The sequence below is a fragment of the Diachasmimorpha longicaudata genome, chromosome 2, assembly GCF_034640455.1.
Source record: "Diachasmimorpha longicaudata isolate KC_UGA_2023 chromosome 2, iyDiaLong2, whole genome shotgun sequence".
Classification (NCBI taxonomy): domain Eukaryota; kingdom Metazoa; phylum Arthropoda; class Insecta; order Hymenoptera; family Braconidae; genus Diachasmimorpha; species Diachasmimorpha longicaudata.
The window spans coordinates 9479396-9497470 of NC_087226.1; the positions used below are offsets into that span (position 1 = coordinate 9479396).

General features: G+C 39.1%; 4 protein-coding genes across 8 annotated transcripts; 2 read left to right on the forward strand and 2 right to left on the reverse strand.

Moving 5' to 3' along the window:
- Positions 1-68: 68 nt before the first annotated feature.
- On the forward strand, positions 69-7262 carry LOC135159808 (DNA-dependent metalloprotease dvc-1-like). Of its 3 annotated transcripts, none has more exons than XM_064115877.1 (3): positions 69-278; positions 478-2108; positions 7094-7262. In XM_064115877.1, the coding sequence occupies exons 1-3, from the start codon at positions 189-191 to the stop codon at positions 7107-7109; spliced, it is 1737 nt and encodes a 578-aa protein (XP_063971947.1). In that variant the 5' UTR covers positions 69-188; the 3' UTR covers positions 7110-7262. The 3 variants fall into 3 exon arrangements, with proteins under 3 accessions (XP_063971947.1, XP_063971949.1, XP_063971948.1); XM_064115879.1 differs by lacking the exon at positions 7094-7262 and adding an exon at positions 3636-3758; XM_064115878.1 differs by lacking the exon at positions 7094-7262 and adding an exon at positions 3255-3388.
- LOC135159798 (uncharacterized) lies at positions 2233-7902 on the reverse strand. 2 transcript variants are annotated; one of them, XM_064115850.1, is made up of 6 exons: positions 7764-7902; positions 7147-7361; positions 6571-6972; positions 3700-6162; positions 2619-3592; positions 2233-2477 (listed from the first exon to the last, which is right to left on the reverse strand). In XM_064115850.1, exons 1-6 carry the CDS (start codon positions 7774-7776, stop codon positions 2306-2308), a joined length of 4239 nt encoding a protein of 1412 aa, XP_063971920.1. In that variant the 5' UTR covers positions 7777-7902; the 3' UTR covers positions 2233-2305. The 2 variants fall into 2 exon arrangements, with proteins under 2 accessions (XP_063971920.1, XP_063971919.1); XM_064115849.1 differs by lacking the exon at positions 7764-7902 and having other exon boundaries at positions 7147-7431.
- A 416-nt stretch (positions 7903-8318) lies between these two features.
- On the reverse strand, positions 8319-13044 carry LOC135159803 (PAX3- and PAX7-binding protein 1). The gene is made up of 12 exons (XM_064115860.1): positions 12641-13044; positions 12100-12278; positions 11724-11880; positions 11554-11653; positions 11323-11483; positions 11149-11231; positions 10879-11081; positions 10583-10772; positions 10225-10348; positions 9074-10008; positions 8725-8843; positions 8319-8640 (listed from the first exon to the last, which is right to left on the reverse strand). The coding sequence occupies exons 1-12, from the start codon at positions 12813-12815 to the stop codon at positions 8589-8591; spliced, it is 2478 nt and encodes an 825-aa protein (XP_063971930.1). The 5' UTR covers positions 12816-13044; the 3' UTR covers positions 8319-8588.
- Positions 13045-13189: 145 nt separating this feature from the next.
- On the forward strand, positions 13190-18011 carry LOC135159807 (ceramide transfer protein). 2 transcript variants are annotated; one of them, XM_064115875.1, is made up of 7 exons: positions 13190-13911; positions 14408-14527; positions 14797-15312; positions 16404-16571; positions 16690-17121; positions 17288-17420; positions 17497-18011. In XM_064115875.1, exons 1-7 carry the CDS (start codon positions 13651-13653, stop codon positions 17622-17624), a joined length of 1758 nt encoding a protein of 585 aa, XP_063971945.1. In that variant the 5' UTR covers positions 13190-13650; the 3' UTR covers positions 17625-18011. The 2 variants fall into 2 exon arrangements, with proteins under 2 accessions (XP_063971945.1, XP_063971946.1); XM_064115876.1 differs by lacking the exons at positions 13190-13911; positions 14408-14527; positions 14797-15312 and adding an exon at positions 16034-16183.
- The last annotated feature ends 64 nt before the right edge of the window (positions 18012-18075 follow it).

Here is an 18075-nt window from a genome sequence, read left to right on the forward strand (position 1 = left end):
TTGGTGGTGCAAAAAGTTCGGAACCCCCCCCCCCTCTGTTTTTGGCTTTACAATACCTCTCTGCATCATACATTATCTATGCACAACCCCCCTCCCGTCTGCCAACAACGAAGTGTTTATTTCAGAATTTGTTTGAAATTTTTGTAAATAATTCAATGAATAAAGCAGTATAAGTTTGACCTTTCGACATGTCGCGATTTAACCGTTTTGATCCAGAATGGTTAAACTGGGCAGAGGATCCTGTTGGAGTGACTGAAAACGCTATATTCCCAGCTCACGTAATATTTTTGATAAATTCATGAATAACCCCTCTAAATGAGACCTAATTAATTATTCTGTTCCCTATTTAAGACATGACTTCAGGTCATCTCCAAGTATTTATTTGATTTCACTAGTCTGTCAGAATCATATTATAGAAAGGCAGGGGTGATTGACTAAAAGGAGGTAAATCAGAAAATCATATTTTCTCATTTCCAGATTAACAAAGATAACTATCAGCCACGCACCTTGGTGGACCAGACTCTGGAGATAGTGGATCCAATTCCAAACATTCATACTCTCTTTGTCCAATTCAACGCTAAATTCTTCAAGAACGTTTTGCTCCCCGTAGAAGTGAAATGGAGTCCTCGAATGACTTCATGTGCAGGTGTCTGTACCTTCAGATCAAGAAATGCTCAGTGTGTAATATCTTTAAGTGCTCCACTGTTGAAACTCCGACCCAGAAAGGACCTTGTGGAGACCCTCCTTCACGAGATGATTCATGCTTATTTATTCCTGACAAACAATAATCGAGACAGGGATGGACATGGTCCGGAGTTTTGCAAGCACATGAACAGGATCAATGCAGCTGCTGGTACCAAGATCACCATCTACCACAATTTCCACGAGGAAGTAAAACTCTATCAACAGCACTGGTGGAAGTGCAATGGCCCCTGCAGGCATAGAGGGCCCTATTTTGGAACTGTCAGACGGGCTATGAATCGAGCTCCAGGGCCTTCAGATCGTTGGTATGAAGAGCATCGTCGAACGTGTGGAGGAACCTTCATCAAAATCCGAGAACCGGAAAAGAACTCAAAGGATTCAAAGCAAACCTCGAAGAATGCGAAGACTGAGAATAATAAAACATTGGACAGCTGGTTCAGCCCACTTAGGGATCAGAAGTCAAACATTTCCCAGGGTCTCGTCAAGTTGGGCAATAGCACCAACAATGTTCATGGATTTGGAACCGGAGGACCAAGTTCTTCCAGTAGAAAGACTGATAACTCACCCATGTCTGGGCCAGCTAAATTAGGAAATAATACAAATAATGTTCGTGGAAGGGATACTGGTGGTCCTGGGGTTCCAACATTTAATGCTACCCCTAAAACGCCTTCTCATCCGAGATACAACGTTTCCGGTGTTGTTGGAGGGACAGGAAACTCTGGAAAAAGCTGTCTTTTGGATAAATTTTTAACACCACCTAAGACCAAAAATGCAATATTGGACCTTTACACACCAGCGCCCAAGAGGCCTAGATTTGAAGACCGAAATCTTCAGAAATGTCCAGTATGTCAGAATGATTACCCTGAAGAATCGATCAATACTCATCTAGACGAATGTCTGGAGGGTGGGGATGCAGCTACTGGAGTAAATCAACCCCAAGATGTTGCCGGAAATGATGGAGGCCAAGTCGAGTGTCCAATTTGCTTTGCTGTTGTTCTCATTATGGGGTTAGAAGACCACGTAGAGGCATGCATTTTAGGAAAATCCACAGAAGGAACGAGTGCAGCTGGATCTAGTGTCGTTTCGAAGGCCGATCGAAAGAAAACTACGGGGGTTAACTCGATCGAAAATCGAGGAAGTGCTATTAGTGGGGGTGAAAACCACGTGCGACCTCAAACTACTAAGAAAAGCGACGAATGCCTCATTTGTGGAGCTTTTATTCCACCAGACATATCATTAGAAGCACATCTAGATAACTGTGTGAAAATTCGTTATGGAGATGACAGCGATAATGATTCCCCTGTTGTTAATCCTAAGAACCCCAGGGCGAAAGAGTATCCTTGTCCTTTATGCATGGAGATGTATCCTGAAGAAGTCATGAACGATCATCTGGATCTCTGTCTGTAGTAAGTACTTAGTTCCTCATGAGCGAGTTATAATTTTTGTAAATTATTATTTAACCCGACGTCTCGGTTGCTAGATCAATTGTCATGATTTTTTTTTTACAATTTTTATTGAAAAAGTAGTTAATAATATTTATTTCTTTAATTTTCTTCACACCCCTACGTTCATAAATAACATTACAATTCGATAGATGAATTTGTTAAAGTCTATCATATAATCCTGAGTCATCAAAACTGCTGGCAGTACAAACACCACACGTGAATTCTTGAATGTAATTGGGGAAGAAAACGAGTATTTGGTCTTGAGTGTAGTGAACGAACGTTAGAATGTTGCTTATGAATACATGAACTGATTGTTTGTCCATTCTGAATCTGAAACATTAAAAATTAATATTTGTATATTTGTTATGGAGCTGATTAAAGAAGCACATTAATATAAAAATACAATGTTGAAATTCTGAGTAAAAGATCATCACGAAGTGCCTGAATTGAAATATCTCACGTGAAACTCACCTCTTTGAATTCAATGCATTCCACTCAAAGTTCCTGCTAATCATAACTTTCTTTTCATAATTAAAAACGGCTCCTCCACTCCCATCAGGAATAATCTTGACATTATCAACAGCATCATAAATCATCAAAGTAAGCCCAGCCTCATCAATCCTCGCAGTCAACGCAAACCCAGGGTTCTGATCACTGCAATGTCCTAAAGCTAGATACTCCTTTTCACTTTCTGTGGATTTCGTGGCATTATGAGCTGAGTAAATACTTTCCCTCGAGATAGTACAGAAGCTGAAGAAGGCTCGTCGTACGACATTGTCGATATATCGATGAAGCCTTGTCCTCGCGAGGATTGACTCCACGATCTCCTGATCGTATCGAATGGAAACTTCATTTCTGTTAACACTCATTGTAGCATCTGTCGAGTCCGTTGGGAAGGTCGCGACAATCAGAAATTCATTGTCATTTTTTACGTACGAACTGTTGCCCCCAATGAGGTCATACAAAGCCCTCACTCTCCATATCAAGCTCATCATATCCTCGGGTAGATTTTGGTAGGAAACAAGTATCTGGTACTTTCTCAGGGTCGACAGTTCCCTGGAAGTTTCGTAACAAGCTGGGGTATAAGGAACTATACTTTTTCCATAGGACTGTTGCCTGCACTGCTTATAAGGCCAGACATCCTCTTTGCTCTCCTCAATTTGATCCTCACTGACTTCAGCAGCAAGATCCATCGACAGACTCGCACCAGTGCACGTTCCCTTGGCAGAATCTCCATATCCCCAGACCATATTCAGGTTAACTGACGCCGGGTCCGAGTGTTTTGTGCTCAAGAAATCCCAACTCCAAGGAGTGAATCTGTTGACTTCCACGCAAAACTTAAAAACTCTCCCATCGTCTATAGTCTTGCTGGCTTTGACCTTTAGACTATCCGAGAACCAGCTCGTCGACTCGTAAAGAGCTGCTAGTGTCCATTCTTGAAGAACCTGTAATGTAAACAAATCATTGGAAGTTTCTTCAATTTTACAGGCCGCGGGGGCGGGGATATTTATAGCTACTACACTTCACTACAGTCACAATAGTCATCACAAACCTTCATAGATTCCAGCTCACTCCTGACCAAGGACAACATGTATCGATTTCCATTCTTTAAAGCCTCGAGCCTCACTTCTGATGGTTGAATATTAAAAGGCTCGATGTAGATAGACAGCCCACAGCTGCCACTTGGAGGAACGTAACTCAAATAATCCAGCAGATGAATCGCCATCAAGGGGAATCGTGCAGCTGTCCATGAGTGATGATTACCATGATGATGAGATAGAATATCATTGATTAAATCACTCGAACTGATTTGTTTCTGACAATCAAAAACCTTCAACTGTACTCGACCCCCCAGCTCAGGGACAATGGTCTCAAGAACTACTTTATCTTGCAGCATGTCTCCCCCTTTTCTCACAGTATGTTGAAGAGAACAGTTTGGACATATGCGCGAAATTTTGGCTTTGGCTCTCGTTCCCGTAATTGTCGTTGCAGTGCTCGTGTGAATGGTCACCCCAGTCCTGAGGTACTCTGCAGGTGTATTATAAGATAAAAATAGTTTCTCTTTGAGTCCAACTGTAACATTCGCTGGGAGATATCCATGAATGGATAGTGCACGTTCTGCTGTATGCCAAACATCCAATATCGGATTGTAATTCTCCACGATTTGCGTTCCATGGATAGCAGTGCGAAAGATCACATGATTGCTCCTGCCCCCGGGGAAATGTGTAAAATTTCCCCTCATTGAGAACAAGGAAGTAGCCGTGGCGGCTATGCGAGCCGTCGTTCCCAGATCGGTGGCTTGAATGGACTCTATCGTCAGAGGGACGTTTATTCTCTGTTGATTCACGTGAAACTCCATATTCTTGTAGATGTGATAAGTATTATCGGGAAGTGCAGACAGAAACGACACTGCATTTGCAATATTTGTTTCATTGAAGTGAAGACATAAAATCGCCTTCTGCTGGACCCTGACGATCATTTCGAGGTGAATGGGCTCCTTGGCCTTTTTATTGAGTTTGAAATGTTTGAGAATGTCTTTGACTTTGATTGGATTTTCCAAATAACTCGAGAGGGACTGCATAAGCCCCGTAGCTTTCACATAGAGAGAAAAGTCATTGAAAGTCGTTCCACTTCCATGACTGTTCAATGTAAAGTAAGCGACTTCTGGAATGTTGGATGAAGGACTCGCGATTATTATGCTCTGGATCATAGCTCCAAAATTCCTCTTTGTATCTTGATAATCGAAAAGATAATTTCCAGTTATCACGGGACTATTTTTGTCCGGCTTTCGGAGAATTCTCGTGAATTGTCCCGCCATTGTTCGAATGTGGTTGTAACAGGGAAACGTTGTCCTCTCCATAGACTTCAGGCTCGTATAGAAGTAGTTGTAGAGATGAACATTGGGTTCTCCCTGGATATACCAATAGAGCGAGATAATTCGATTAGCCGAGGGATTTGAAACTATTAAAAGAGTCAAAGCAGCAATTCTCATCTCCAAATGTTCTGTCCTGTTCACCAGAATTGGCCAGTACACTGGGTAGATGACATCAGGTCGTAGTGGAGCTGTTGGTAGAGAAGCCCAAGCAGCCAAGACTCTTAAATGCCTCGACTCAACGCTGTTTCCACTTGCGATTGGTTCCAGGAACTCAACGACTCTTCCTAATTGAATGTTAGAGAGTCCCTCCAACCAGATCATCTTCTTCTCGTAAATTTCGCTTTCTGTAAATTTGTCAAGATACAAGCGCACGTAATCGTCCAGCATCTCGTAGGGACAGTAGACCATGCAGGTTTTGTAAATGAGGGTTCCGAACGTGAGGATGGCCGTGTTCCTCACCTCAATTGAGGTTTTATAGCCCAAGTTCAGGAGCGGTTGGAGACCCACCAGCAATTGGACATCTGGTTTACGAATATGGAAGGGCAATTGTGTGAGCAATTGCATTGCCGTTATGTGGGAAACTTTGTTCTGCTGGATAAGCTCAAGAATAAATAGTGCTGACTCCTTAGTTCCTATCTGTGGAAGAGTCTCTAAAAACATATTGCGAATTGTCTCCTCCTTGTAACTCGTCCCAGAGATGTTCCTGTAGGCAGCCTGAAGATCTGACCTATTCAACTGTCCCAAATAATATAACAAAATCGATATTGTTTTATTGTGAAGGTGATCGATGTCGGTATCTAAACCTGGATTCTCCAATCTCTGACTCAGACGATCTAGCAGGCCAGATATTCCTTTAAATATTTTATCTTTTGACAGATCACCTCGACCCTGAGATAAGTCGTTCTCAGGGAGCTCGTATTGGAGATTAAGCTCCGTAAATTTATCAGTTTTCTGAGCTTGTAAAGCGTCGGTTATTCCAGTCAATTGGATTATCTGTCTTGTGAAAAGAAATTGGGCTTCACCGAGACTTTGGAAGGGCTGAATATAGACCTCACCCGTTGCGTTGATAAGCGTTATTGTTATGTGGTTGTCGTGGGCTTCAACGTTGTACAGTCGTTCAGATGACTTCATCACTGGATTCTGGAACACAAAATATAGAAATGATGGATGAGGAGCTGGCAGTACATTTTTAATTGTGATTGTTTGTTTATCATTGGAGATTTTTTTGAAGAATTATACATCGACTCGGGGTATTTAAAAATTTTTGGTAACATAAGTAGTAATAGAAGTTTCTCAAAAATATGGAGGTGTTCTGGTGCATCAGATAAATGTAAAAAAATTGGAGAATATTTGGGGCATAACAGAAAACTAATATAAAAATCAATGGAACATTGAAAATATTTGGAAATTTTCTTAGAAGACTGTATTCTGCCAGACTATTCATCCATGATCTATATCAGTCATCATTTCCGGTGAAATGTCAACCCATAGGAATTTCTCAGACTGAAATTTCAAGATAGAGCGATAAGTGTTGTCTTTAAGCGTTACCTCATCTCTATTTGGACACTCTAATCTCGGTACATTGGTCCAAGTTCTGTGTGGATGCCCTTGACACGTGCGAGGATCGAAAAATTTCCTTATGACCATTTTATTATCATCAGGGGTCACCACATACTCGATATTACATTTTCCATAATGATTACTTTCCAAAGAATGGAAAGCAAATTCTTTATCAAGAGTCACCAAATCTAGCTGGAAATGGCCAGCTATACTTCTCTTTATATTCGTCGCCCAGGCGGCTTCGGTTCCCACGCTAAAATTGGTGATCAGTCCGTCTTTATAGATCAATTGAAAGGGTTTCTGGAGATCTACAATTTTCTCTTTGATGGATGCATTGTCCTCTTCATGATTATCTGGACCATTTCGGATGAAAGACTCCGTTGAGTGCAGCTGAACAACAAAAAATGTTTTTTATCACTGAATTATGAAACGGGTTTTCAACTTTTTATAATTTAAAGTGGAAGGTGTAGGACAAAATGGACATATTATCGACAACTAAATATTTCAACAGTGGAAAAAAATGTTGAAGCGTCGATTTTGCTTCCTGGACGATTACAAACGTACCTGTAGGTAAACAGCAGAATCGGTAGTTTCTACGTCCAGAGTACCCTTCAATCCCCAGGTGGATGCAGCTCTCGAAGGCAACAACACCCCAGAACTAACTTCCGTATAATACGAGTAAGTGTACTTCTTCCCATTTTCGAATAAATAATTTGCATTCACTATAGAACTAGCGATCAGCAATATCCCCGATATTGTTAACGTATGTAGTATTCCATCTGTCCACAAATGAAAGAACACATAAAGCACTGCCGAATTATTGAATAAAATGAAAATAAATGTTTTCATGTGTTTAGAATAGTTGAAAAAAGGGTGGAGATAGTCGATTACTTGTTGTTCATCGATGAGATTGTTTCGGGGATCAAGTTTTTCGAGTAAACATTGTCATTTTCAAATAAATTATTTCCATCGGATCATCAATGTCGATGATATTTCCACCGTACGTAGTATTCCATCTGTCCACAAATAAACGAACACAGAGCACTTCCGAATTATTAAACGAAATATTTCGATGTGTTACGAATAGTAAAAATCCAGATGAAAATGGCAATGTATTTTTATTTATCCATGAGATTGTACCGGTTAATGAGTTTTACTATCATTTTAACGGAGAGACGTACCTGGAGACAACATTGTTGCGACCGTTGGGAATACTGATGTCGACTGAACTATCAGAAAAGTCACGGGTCTGTTTGATGACCCGGTCGAGTGTACGTTAACAGCTCGACTATCTCAAAGTTTAATAAACGTCAATGTGTATCCCCAGCATTAACTCGTGTTAGTTTAAATTATCCCATCGGCTGATTATCCTCAATCTCATCATGTCCTCTTTATACATCATATCAGTGTACCCCCAGACACTACAATATCTTTTTTTTCTTCTATTCCCTCCATTCTCTCCTTTTATCTCCCTCTCGCTCCCCTAACCATTGAGAAAATACATAGAAATATCAGCTAATAAATAACCAAGTGTTTGAAAAAAAATTCCACCGAGTAATCCTCGTGTTATTGTTCAACTGTAATTTGTAATGATATTTGTACAAATATTCTCATGGTGGAGCGTAATTTGTGATAAAATGACCTTCGACCTCTTCTATATTTAGAGGCCAGTGACTATGGTGATAAGAGGTTCTTCAGAAAAAAAAGGATTGTATGGAAAAATAAATGAACGAAAATTTTCTTTCACATCGACATCTCTAGAATTTTATTCTCTCTTGCATAATTCATTTTAAATGTCAATAATTTATAATTCTAGCATACGTCACGAACGTGCGCATTGTTTTCAGGATTCATTTCTATTTCACGTGCATTTTTTTTTACTATACAAAATGTGATCATCAATTCATTTATTTTTACAAAGCAAACAACTATTTCAACTTTACAAAGCAATTTTTATAGAAAATTTAAATTGATTAAGTTTTGGGGGATGACGTCTGGGTGTCGCATTACTGTGGCTTAATTATCGCTAGGATGGACTTTGAATAATCCCAGGCTTCGCTGTAAAAGAATAAGAAAAATTTTCGTTGAAATTTTATTTATTGATGTAAATAGGAAAAAATAAAATTTGGGAAGGCAACTTACTTGTGGGCAGGATTAGCTTGATCTAATTGATCCCTCAACTGTTGTATAAGCGCAGCGAACATCTTGAGATGCTCTATTGTGGCACCTTGGAGCCATGCTCTTGGTAGAGTACTCATTATCTGAAATCATATGAAAAAAAAATTAAATGTGAAACCTGCTTATGCATATGTTACACATCCAAATGCATCAATTTTTGATTAATTATCATTTATCCATATTTTTCATTTCACATCTTTAAGTCAAACATTGTGTTAATAATTCTTGCATCTGAATTCATGATTAATGAATAAAAGATGAAATTGAAGCATTGTAACAGATGCATTTGTATTTTTCCAATGAATAAATTTACCATATTAGCTTTGCCCAAAGCATCCACAGGCGGTGAGACCCTCAACCCAGCCAGTAGATATCTATTCAATAGAGAACCCAGAGCAAGATTTTTTAACTGAGTATCCCCTAGCAACCCCTGCCAGCTCAATATGTTTCGCAGTAATTTAACAGCCATCGTGAATTGACGTTGAAAAAATATATGCTTAGGATCCAAAACTTGTTTCGGAAATATCGGAATGAACACATCATTTTCCACAGCCGATTCGATTTTCTCCAGAATAGCAGTGAATAATATCTCAAGATTTTTACACGTGTTATTCAAATTTGGATAATCACGAATAAGACGGCTGACAGTGCCAACGAGTTTCAGTGTCTGAGAAGTGGACATTGGGTCCCATATTGTTTCGACAATGGATGTGAGTTTAGGTAGAACAATCTTTTCCATCGCCCGAGGAATCAGCCTCACGTCTGAATCGCATCTCAAAGTCTCTTCGGTTTCTCCTTTATCCAGAGCATAAAGGAGCAGGGAATTATACCACTTAGTCCTCTCAAGATCAGCACTTTCCATCACGGGATTCCACGTTATGAGGTGTTGGCGAATGATCGGTGAGATCATCTTTGGAATGCAGAGGGAGACATAGGCTTCGGTGTAGGCTTCCAGATCAGTTTCCTTCCAAGATTCTAATTTAGACAGAATACCTCGCACTGAACAGAAGTCGTCCATGACGTCGGAAAATATCTCCTGGCTCTCCTCGTCGATCTCCTCTTTCGTTTGTTTGAAAACGAGATTCTGCTGCTCCGTTACTTCGTCGTCACTCGACATTCCGTCTATATGTTTAGGCATATTTCGGTTTAACTCACGAGCTCTTCGACGTCTAGCGCGTCTTCCTTCGCGTTCTGTCGCTCGACGAATTCTAGCATCATCTTCCGGACCTCTGCGAACTGGTTGCCCTCCTAAAAAATTATTTAAATATTTAACTGGGGTTTAAACATTTTGTTTCTCATTTGCAGGACTTGAAATGGCATTTTCTAAAAAGAAAACCCAGAAGCTTGTGATTAGGTTATGATTGAATGAATCACACAGGATATTTAGGCGTAATACTATAAGTTTTATCAGAATTCGGTTCAATAGCATAATTATGACTGATATCAATGTAAGGAAATACAGACTTGCAGCAGAAGTGATTTCCTCAGCTTGATCTCTCGTGTCCTGCCTCCTCCGCTCGATCAATTCATTAGATCTGTCACCGTACAAATCCAGCCATCTCCGCTCCAGTCCCATCAGCAAAGGCAGCTAACAAAAAAGAGAAATCACATTAGCACCTCAAAATAGGAGAGTTCCACGTCGAAAAAAAAATCGGTTACTACAGAGAAGATTCTGACCCCCGGCATACAAACATTGAGCTAAACACGATCAATGCAGCTATGTGCATATAAAAAAAAATCATAATCTAACTCTTGAATGAACGAAGTAAATAACATGAGGAAAGCGGATTAATTGAAAAAACGTGATAGCGTGAGAACCCACCTTCTCGTCAAGACACTCTACCAAGTCAGTGACATACCCACGCAACTCTTGGTAATATCTGAAGCGCTGTGCCAACTCAGGAGCACGCCCTGAACCTTCGTCCAGTTCCTTCAGGGTCTGGTCTAGTTCGTCCTGCAGCTGTACCTGGTCCAGTTGATGACGTCTATGGACTTGCTGTAAACTCGTCACCCTGGAAATGGGATGATGGTTCGTTTAAATTTGTACCTTCATTGGTTGGATTTAATACATTTCATTGAGCTGTATGATAGTTAAAAAGTACAGCGAATTTTTTTCACCTTGCTCTCATTTTTTCCACGACTTCCTGAGGTGTTATAGGAACAATTTTGGTTGGATCTGGGGGCTGAATGGAGGGAGGAGGTGGTGGGGCTGGCATTAGTACCATTTCCATTGGAACTCTACTGCTTCCAACCATTTGATTTGCATTCAATCCCATAGAGTACTGATGTTGCATCATTGAATCCTGTTGTACAGCTGCGATCTATTATAATATTATCATAAGTACACTGCGAAGAATCAATAAACAAGAACAAAAAAATTTATATTGCCTGGGCTCCGGTTACTCCTTTTCTGATTTGTTGCACCTCCCACTCCTCTTCTTCGAGCCCATGCTCACTTGCATCGTCTGAAACTTAAAAAAAAAGCAAGTTATGATCAATGAAAAATTCGAAATGCAGGAAATATTCGAAAAATCTTAGGGATATTAATTTGAGGCTAAATACGTTTTATAGAGACTTGTGAAGCCAGGAAAGCTTCTCGCCTCTTCTCCTTATCTCTAGCTTCAGTATTAACAGTCATGTCAATCCTGTCCTCATCATCATCATCATCACTGCGATCATGATCTTCCTCACGAATCAATCTCGATTTACTTTTATCTTCCCTCCTGAAAAAAAAAAAATGATAAAAAAGGGTATTTTGCACGAATTTTTGTATTGAAAATTGCAAGGACTTACGTTGTTTCCTCAATGGGTATATAATCAGTTCCTAATTCTCTTGCCTTTTGGCGTTTTTTTCTCGCAGCGTGGATCATCGCTGCATCAGGGATACAGCCACCTGCAAAAAATTATTGAAATTAGAATATTCATGAAGCTATTGATAATGCAGCAAATGATAAAATGCTCACTTTGTAAAAGTAGCTTCATGGTATCGGGTGGAGCAGTATTTTTTCTAAAACTGTGACCTCTGGTCGCTTCCTCATCCTCAGAGCTATAATCATTCTTCCCAGCCACTAGTGCAGCTCTTCCATTTAATATAAGTGGTCCCGTATTTTTAATTTTAACCTGTGAATAAAAAACATTCATCAGTGAAACACGCCTGGAGGAATTTTAATGGATGTCATGAATAACGATTGGGCCACCACAAATAGCTAATCAGCCACAATCGGATGAATGCAAATCATTTTTATGAAATGAACCTTGCGATTGTTGATTATATTGAATTAATTTTTTTTAATTGTAGTTTATACTAATAACTAATAAGACATCATAGAGATAGCTTACTACTAGATCATCTGTCTTTATTTCTAAATCTTTGTCGCGCTTAATGGACATGTTTGCTTGCTCAGAGTCCACTTGCATTTTCTCTTCACCTTTCTTTTTTCTCCTCTCGTGATCGAGTTGTTTCATCAGTTTTTTGCTCCGAGATGATTTCTTCACTTTAAAAACCTCACCATCATCAGCTGAAATGTTATTCAATTTTGCATAATGTATTATTAGTCTCGTTAATTCTAGTTGATGATTATTTGAAGATTGATGAGGCAAAATAAATATTTCTGGATTAGAATTAATTTCTAAGCTTAAAAAATACTCTCACAGTGAAAAATCATTCTCATCTTTCATACAAATCATGTTACCCCTTTAGAATAAAATAGAAGATTTGCATTACCAATGATAAATAATTTTCCATTTTATCCTTCGTCCAATAGACTTCATTATTTGTATTTCATAATTAATGACACATAAATAATACTAAATATGGAATTGTTGACGGCATCTACATCATACTTCAATAAAATTGATCGTAAATGTAATGGAAAATAACCTTCATCCAGCTCCTCGCCAAAGCTCAGGAGTGTCTGTTTAGGTTTATCCTTTTTCTTCGGCTTAACCTTAACAGTCTGTTCCTGATCAACCTCCATCCTGTTCTCGTTATCTTCGGACTCATCATTGAATGATCTTCTCCGGATATTCCTCTTCGGCTTATTGAAAAGCGACATAGTTGTCCACTTGTCGATAAATTCCACTGCTACGGAAAAATCGAGCGATTAATTCATGTCACAGACACTCGCGTGTGAATTATCCACCACAATTATCAGAACTCTGTTCAGTCTCGATGAACTCTATTAAGATGATCAGTTCTTCCGAATTTCGAGTATAATATAATTTCGTACAAAATCCTGCGAACCGTATCTTTATTTTTACTCGCTTCGCTTTCCGAGTGAGCAGCAGCCATCTTAGGCAGCCATTGCAAGGCAACTTCTAATGAACGAGATTTTGTACCAATGGGAGGAAGCACCATTTTTTCTCGTTTACCATGGAAATGCGTCTTGACGCATCAAGTGTCGTAGTTAATTATTTATCTCCTTGAAAGAACTAAAAAATGAACCAGTGAAAATCTGTTTCTCAAAGAAAATCATGACTTTGAGCATTTTCTATTATTGAAACCCAATTTTAATGAATTCAGTGTTAAATTCCATAGTTACGAGTATCCATTCACACATTGAATGATTGATACCATTATTTTTCGTTGTAATAATGCAATCGTAAACACGTAAATTGGTGCTTGAATCATATGATGCAGTCAATTGAGTGATTTGAGAAGACGAGAAGTTAGACGAATGGGCGGAGTTTAGTTAATTTTTGTCTTCAGCATTCCTAATCATCAGAAGTGAATTTTGTTGTGACTGGTGTGAGTCACGGTGACGAGACAATTGTCATTAGAGAACAGAGGGTGACTTAGTGAAGGCTGTTTTACTCCTAGAATCTGCAGTAGTCGGCGTCGTCAGATAACTTTCGCGAGGTGAATACTCAAACAATTGGTAATTACTGAGAATGGCCAATTGTTCCAGCAACGGAGAGGACGCGGAGATGGTGGAAATTGGTATGGATGGAGATGATGTTGATGAGGAGGAGTCAGATGGTGTCACTGTACCAGAGCTACAGGGAACGATGTCCAAATGGACAAATTACATACATGGGTGGCAGATACGTTTCATTGTTTTGAAAGATGGCACGTTGTCCTATTATAAGTCGGAGCAGGACAGTGGCTTTGGCTGTCGCGGCTCGATCAGTCTTTATAAAGCTGATATTAAGGTATAGCGAGCGATTTTGCAGTCCTAGAGAACCCACATTAACGAAATATTTAAGTCTTTCTTTAAGGAGTACCTACTGTTGAGTTTGGTCGTTTCTATTTTTTCACGAAAAATACTTTATGTAAACGTCAACAACAGTGTATTCTTAATTTGAGAATATTTCATTACGCGGTGCAATCAATCAAGAAAGTTGATATCCAGCTATGAATCAAAATCAACTTTATTTGAGGGCTTGATTCCCAAATCAGTGGTTATTTCATCTTGAATCAAGACTATTCCACTGCATTTGTACCCTAAAGGTACTCAAATTTGTCCAATTGAATTTTTGATATTCTTATTATGTTTTTTCTTCTCATATAACTCTACATCCATTGGGTCATTACCACTCTAATCAGTACTGTGCAAATACCCCAATAAATCCTCCTTAATTCCTGCAACGAAATGGTTTGAGTAAGAATTATTATTCTGATAATTTTGCATATTATTTTTAACTCCAGGGTCATGAGTTTGACGAGTGTCGTTTTGACGTATCGGTGAATGATTGTCTGGTATGGTATCTCAGAGCGAATTCTCCGGAGGAGAAGCAACGTTGGGTTGATGTATTAAAATCGTACAAAGTGAGCATTGCGATATTTCCGTATAGAAATAACAGAGAGTGGGGTAAAACGGAGCGTCTTTGATCGTTAATAACTCGAGAATGGCCGAGTGGAATTTCCGGATTTCTTTGTGATCTTGAAGGTACACATTTTCAATCTTTAGAATTTACCATTCATCTATTCGAATTGCAGCATTGGGTCATGAGATGTTTACAATTGAAGACAGTTTTATCCTATTCCTCTCGTTTGGGAAACGTATTTTTCAACTCAATTTTTAAATTTGACATCAGGCTGAATCAGGATATGGGAGTGAGAACAGTTTAAAACGTCATGGAAGTACAGTCTCCCTGATATCGAATACTCAGTCCACAACGAGTGGTGGAAGTTTCAGCAAACGCATCTCACGAAGTTTGAAGGAAAAGTTGAATGAACTGGAGACATTTAAAGACATCCTGAGCCAGCAAGTTGATACACTCCAAAAATATTTTGATAATTGCGCCGAAAATGCCAAAAATTCGGGAAAAACAGATAAAACCGATTTGTTCGATCCAGCTCTGCAGTCTGTGGATTTTAAGGGCGAGGCTATCACGTTCCAGGCGACCAGCGAGGGTGTGCTAGCGACCCTCCAACACTGCGTGGAGTTGATGAATCAACGTGAGGACGCGTGGCGGAGGAAATTGGAGAAGGAGACAGAGAAGAAACGTAAGATGCAGGAGTTGTATAGGGCATTGAAGGAGCAGATGAATGTGCAGAAAGGGGATACTACCAGGCCCAGGGTGGTTATTCATGGTGGCCCTGATTATGAGGTAAATCTTTACAATTATCAAACTTTTTCCATGTGGCGAAATCCCTGAGTGAATGCGTGATTTTTGAGAAATTCTTGAGAAATGTAAACTACAGCAGTTTTTGAACATTACAAGCTTTTTATAAACAATTAATTTTTAGCCTTTCAAATTCCTTCGACTCTTCAAGCACTTAAATTCCCATTTTTCTACCAATACGATGGAAGAATTCATTAAATTTTTTAATTTTACGTAAACGCGAAGAGAATAAGAATTTCTTTCCCTGACCCATCTCTCAAGCCTAGAATTTGAATGAAATACCTGAACTACTATTAACATTCCGGGACGATTACCAATATGACGAAAAGTACACTTTATAATCGCATTATGCAACTAATTGGATAACACTGTTACAAAATTCTGACTACGCGTGACCTTGCAAGGCAAGACGGTTCGATTTCTCATTTTCCACTCTCCTCCAAATGGGGAAAGGGGAACTATAGATGAATCCCAAAATTTCTAGCAGGTCCACACTTCCGAGATAGAAATCAAATGTCGAGAATTTTGCCCCCGGAACAAATTTTTGAGATGGGATCCCTACAAAGTCTCAAGTTTGTAGAAATGATTGAAGACTGTATTGGCTGTATCATGTCCAAACAGTTTATGCAACTCTTGGTCCCACAACCGTGAGCCACTCGTTCTCCATAAATTAAGATTACGCAAGTATATAACGGCTGGGCTCTAGTAAACATAACGATAGTGGATTTACTTTATCAGTCGAGTTCGGTGGATCAGAGGCGCGTGAGCTGTCCACGCGAACCAATCTACTTGTAAGTTATTTCATTTGATCACAAACATGGGGCGGATTAGGCTGAGATCGAAACCTGTTGTCGTAGTAAGTGGAAAAAAACTGAGTAGAAAAAAAAGAATTATATTTAAAAATAATTTTCATATCGCGGACTTTAAATCTGCGTGCATTCCGGAATGTTGCACGCATTCAACTTTGCAAACGTCAATCTTTTCAAATCGAAGAAAAACAATAATGAAAATCCGGATTTTTTTTTTTAATGACAGAAAACAAAAATAAAATTCCATTTTGTTACTTAATTTTAAAGGAAGGTCCGCATAGTGCTCTGTGCGACGAAGAGTTCTACGATGCTGTTGAGACGGGACTGGATAAGCTTGATGAGGATAATCAATTGCGAGATCGTTTAAAGAAAAAATCAGTTTCCGTCGCATTGAGTCCAGTGACGGAAGCTAAAAGTCATAAATTGTGGCCTGAGGTGAGACCATTTGTCTGTGGCATACAATTATTTTTCTTACACACAAATGATGGCCAAGTGGTTCTTCTATTCAATAAGTTCATTTTTCAAACAATGAATTTTCATTTTCTATACTCAGATCGAAAAAGTCACTCTCGAACAACTGCACTATGCTCGTTTGGGTGTGGGCGGTGCAGGTGGCTGGCAATTATTTGCCGAGGATGGTGAGATGAAGATGTACAGGCGCGAGGAGGAAGCAGATGGTCTTGTAGTGGACCCGCTGAAAGCTTGCCACATGGTGAAGGGTGTAACAGCACGAGAAGTCTGCGAAATCTTTTTCAGTCCCGAGTACAGGAGCGGCTGGGAGGCTACCCTTGAGGACATGACTGTTGTCGAGACAATTGCTAGTGATACATTAGTCTTTCTGCAGACGCACAAAAGAATTTGGCCGGCTAGCCAGCGGGACGCACTATTCTGGTCTCATATACGAAGTGTAGCTGATAGTGAGGATCAGGATGCCGCTGATTTGTGGATTGTTTGTAATCATAGTACGGAGCATCCCCAATATCCGGTAAATAATTATCAATGGAATTCGAATTGAAATAATTGAGCAATGAATTGAATTCTTCAAACCGTTACCGACTCACTTTATCCATCGGCAATCAATTTACGACTAAGTTGATGAATTATTTTTTAATATCCAGGCAAATATATGCATTTTTTATTATTTTTTTCAGCCAAATTCTGGAAAATGTGTGAGAGTTTACCTGACAGTCTGTCTGGTTTGCCAAACATTCATTGATCCACCAAAAGATCCGAAGAACATACGCCGAGAAGATCTGACGTGTAAAATTACCTACTGCTCTGTTGGTAAGTAACTATTTTCTTGATAATGCTGAGCAAATGATTTAAAGAGGTCATTAATGGTATTACTTTTTGATTGAAGTGAATCCTGGTGGTTGGGCACCAGCTACAGTCCTCCGTGCTATCTACAAGCGTGAGTATCCGAAATTCTTGAAACGCTTCACCAGTTTCTGCATTGATCAATGCAAAGACAAACCAATTATGTTTTAATGAAAAACATTAAGCTACATTATTTCGTATTTTTTCATCGTTCCTTCGATTAATCAGCATTATACTTTAATCTGCAATTTTTACTGATCTGTCGCTATATAAGTGTAAATTTTATCACAAAATTGGTGAATGCGAAAGACGAAACTTGTACAAAATGAACAAGAAAAAGAGTAAATAACAATGAAGATAAAAATTCATTGAGGATCATTATCCATTGTTACATTCTGCCAATTACAATTATATTCGCCTCTGTATAATACTGGAGACAAAAAAATACAATTTATATTGTTACTTTTATTTATACAATGAAAAAAACTGTGGAAAGAGGATTGTGTAAAATTGTGAGCAAATAATGAATGAAACCTAATAAAGACTGTTCTAGATTTATGCTATTACGAAATATTAATTGAAAATATACATATAATATTGCTTATTTCTGACAGTACGATTC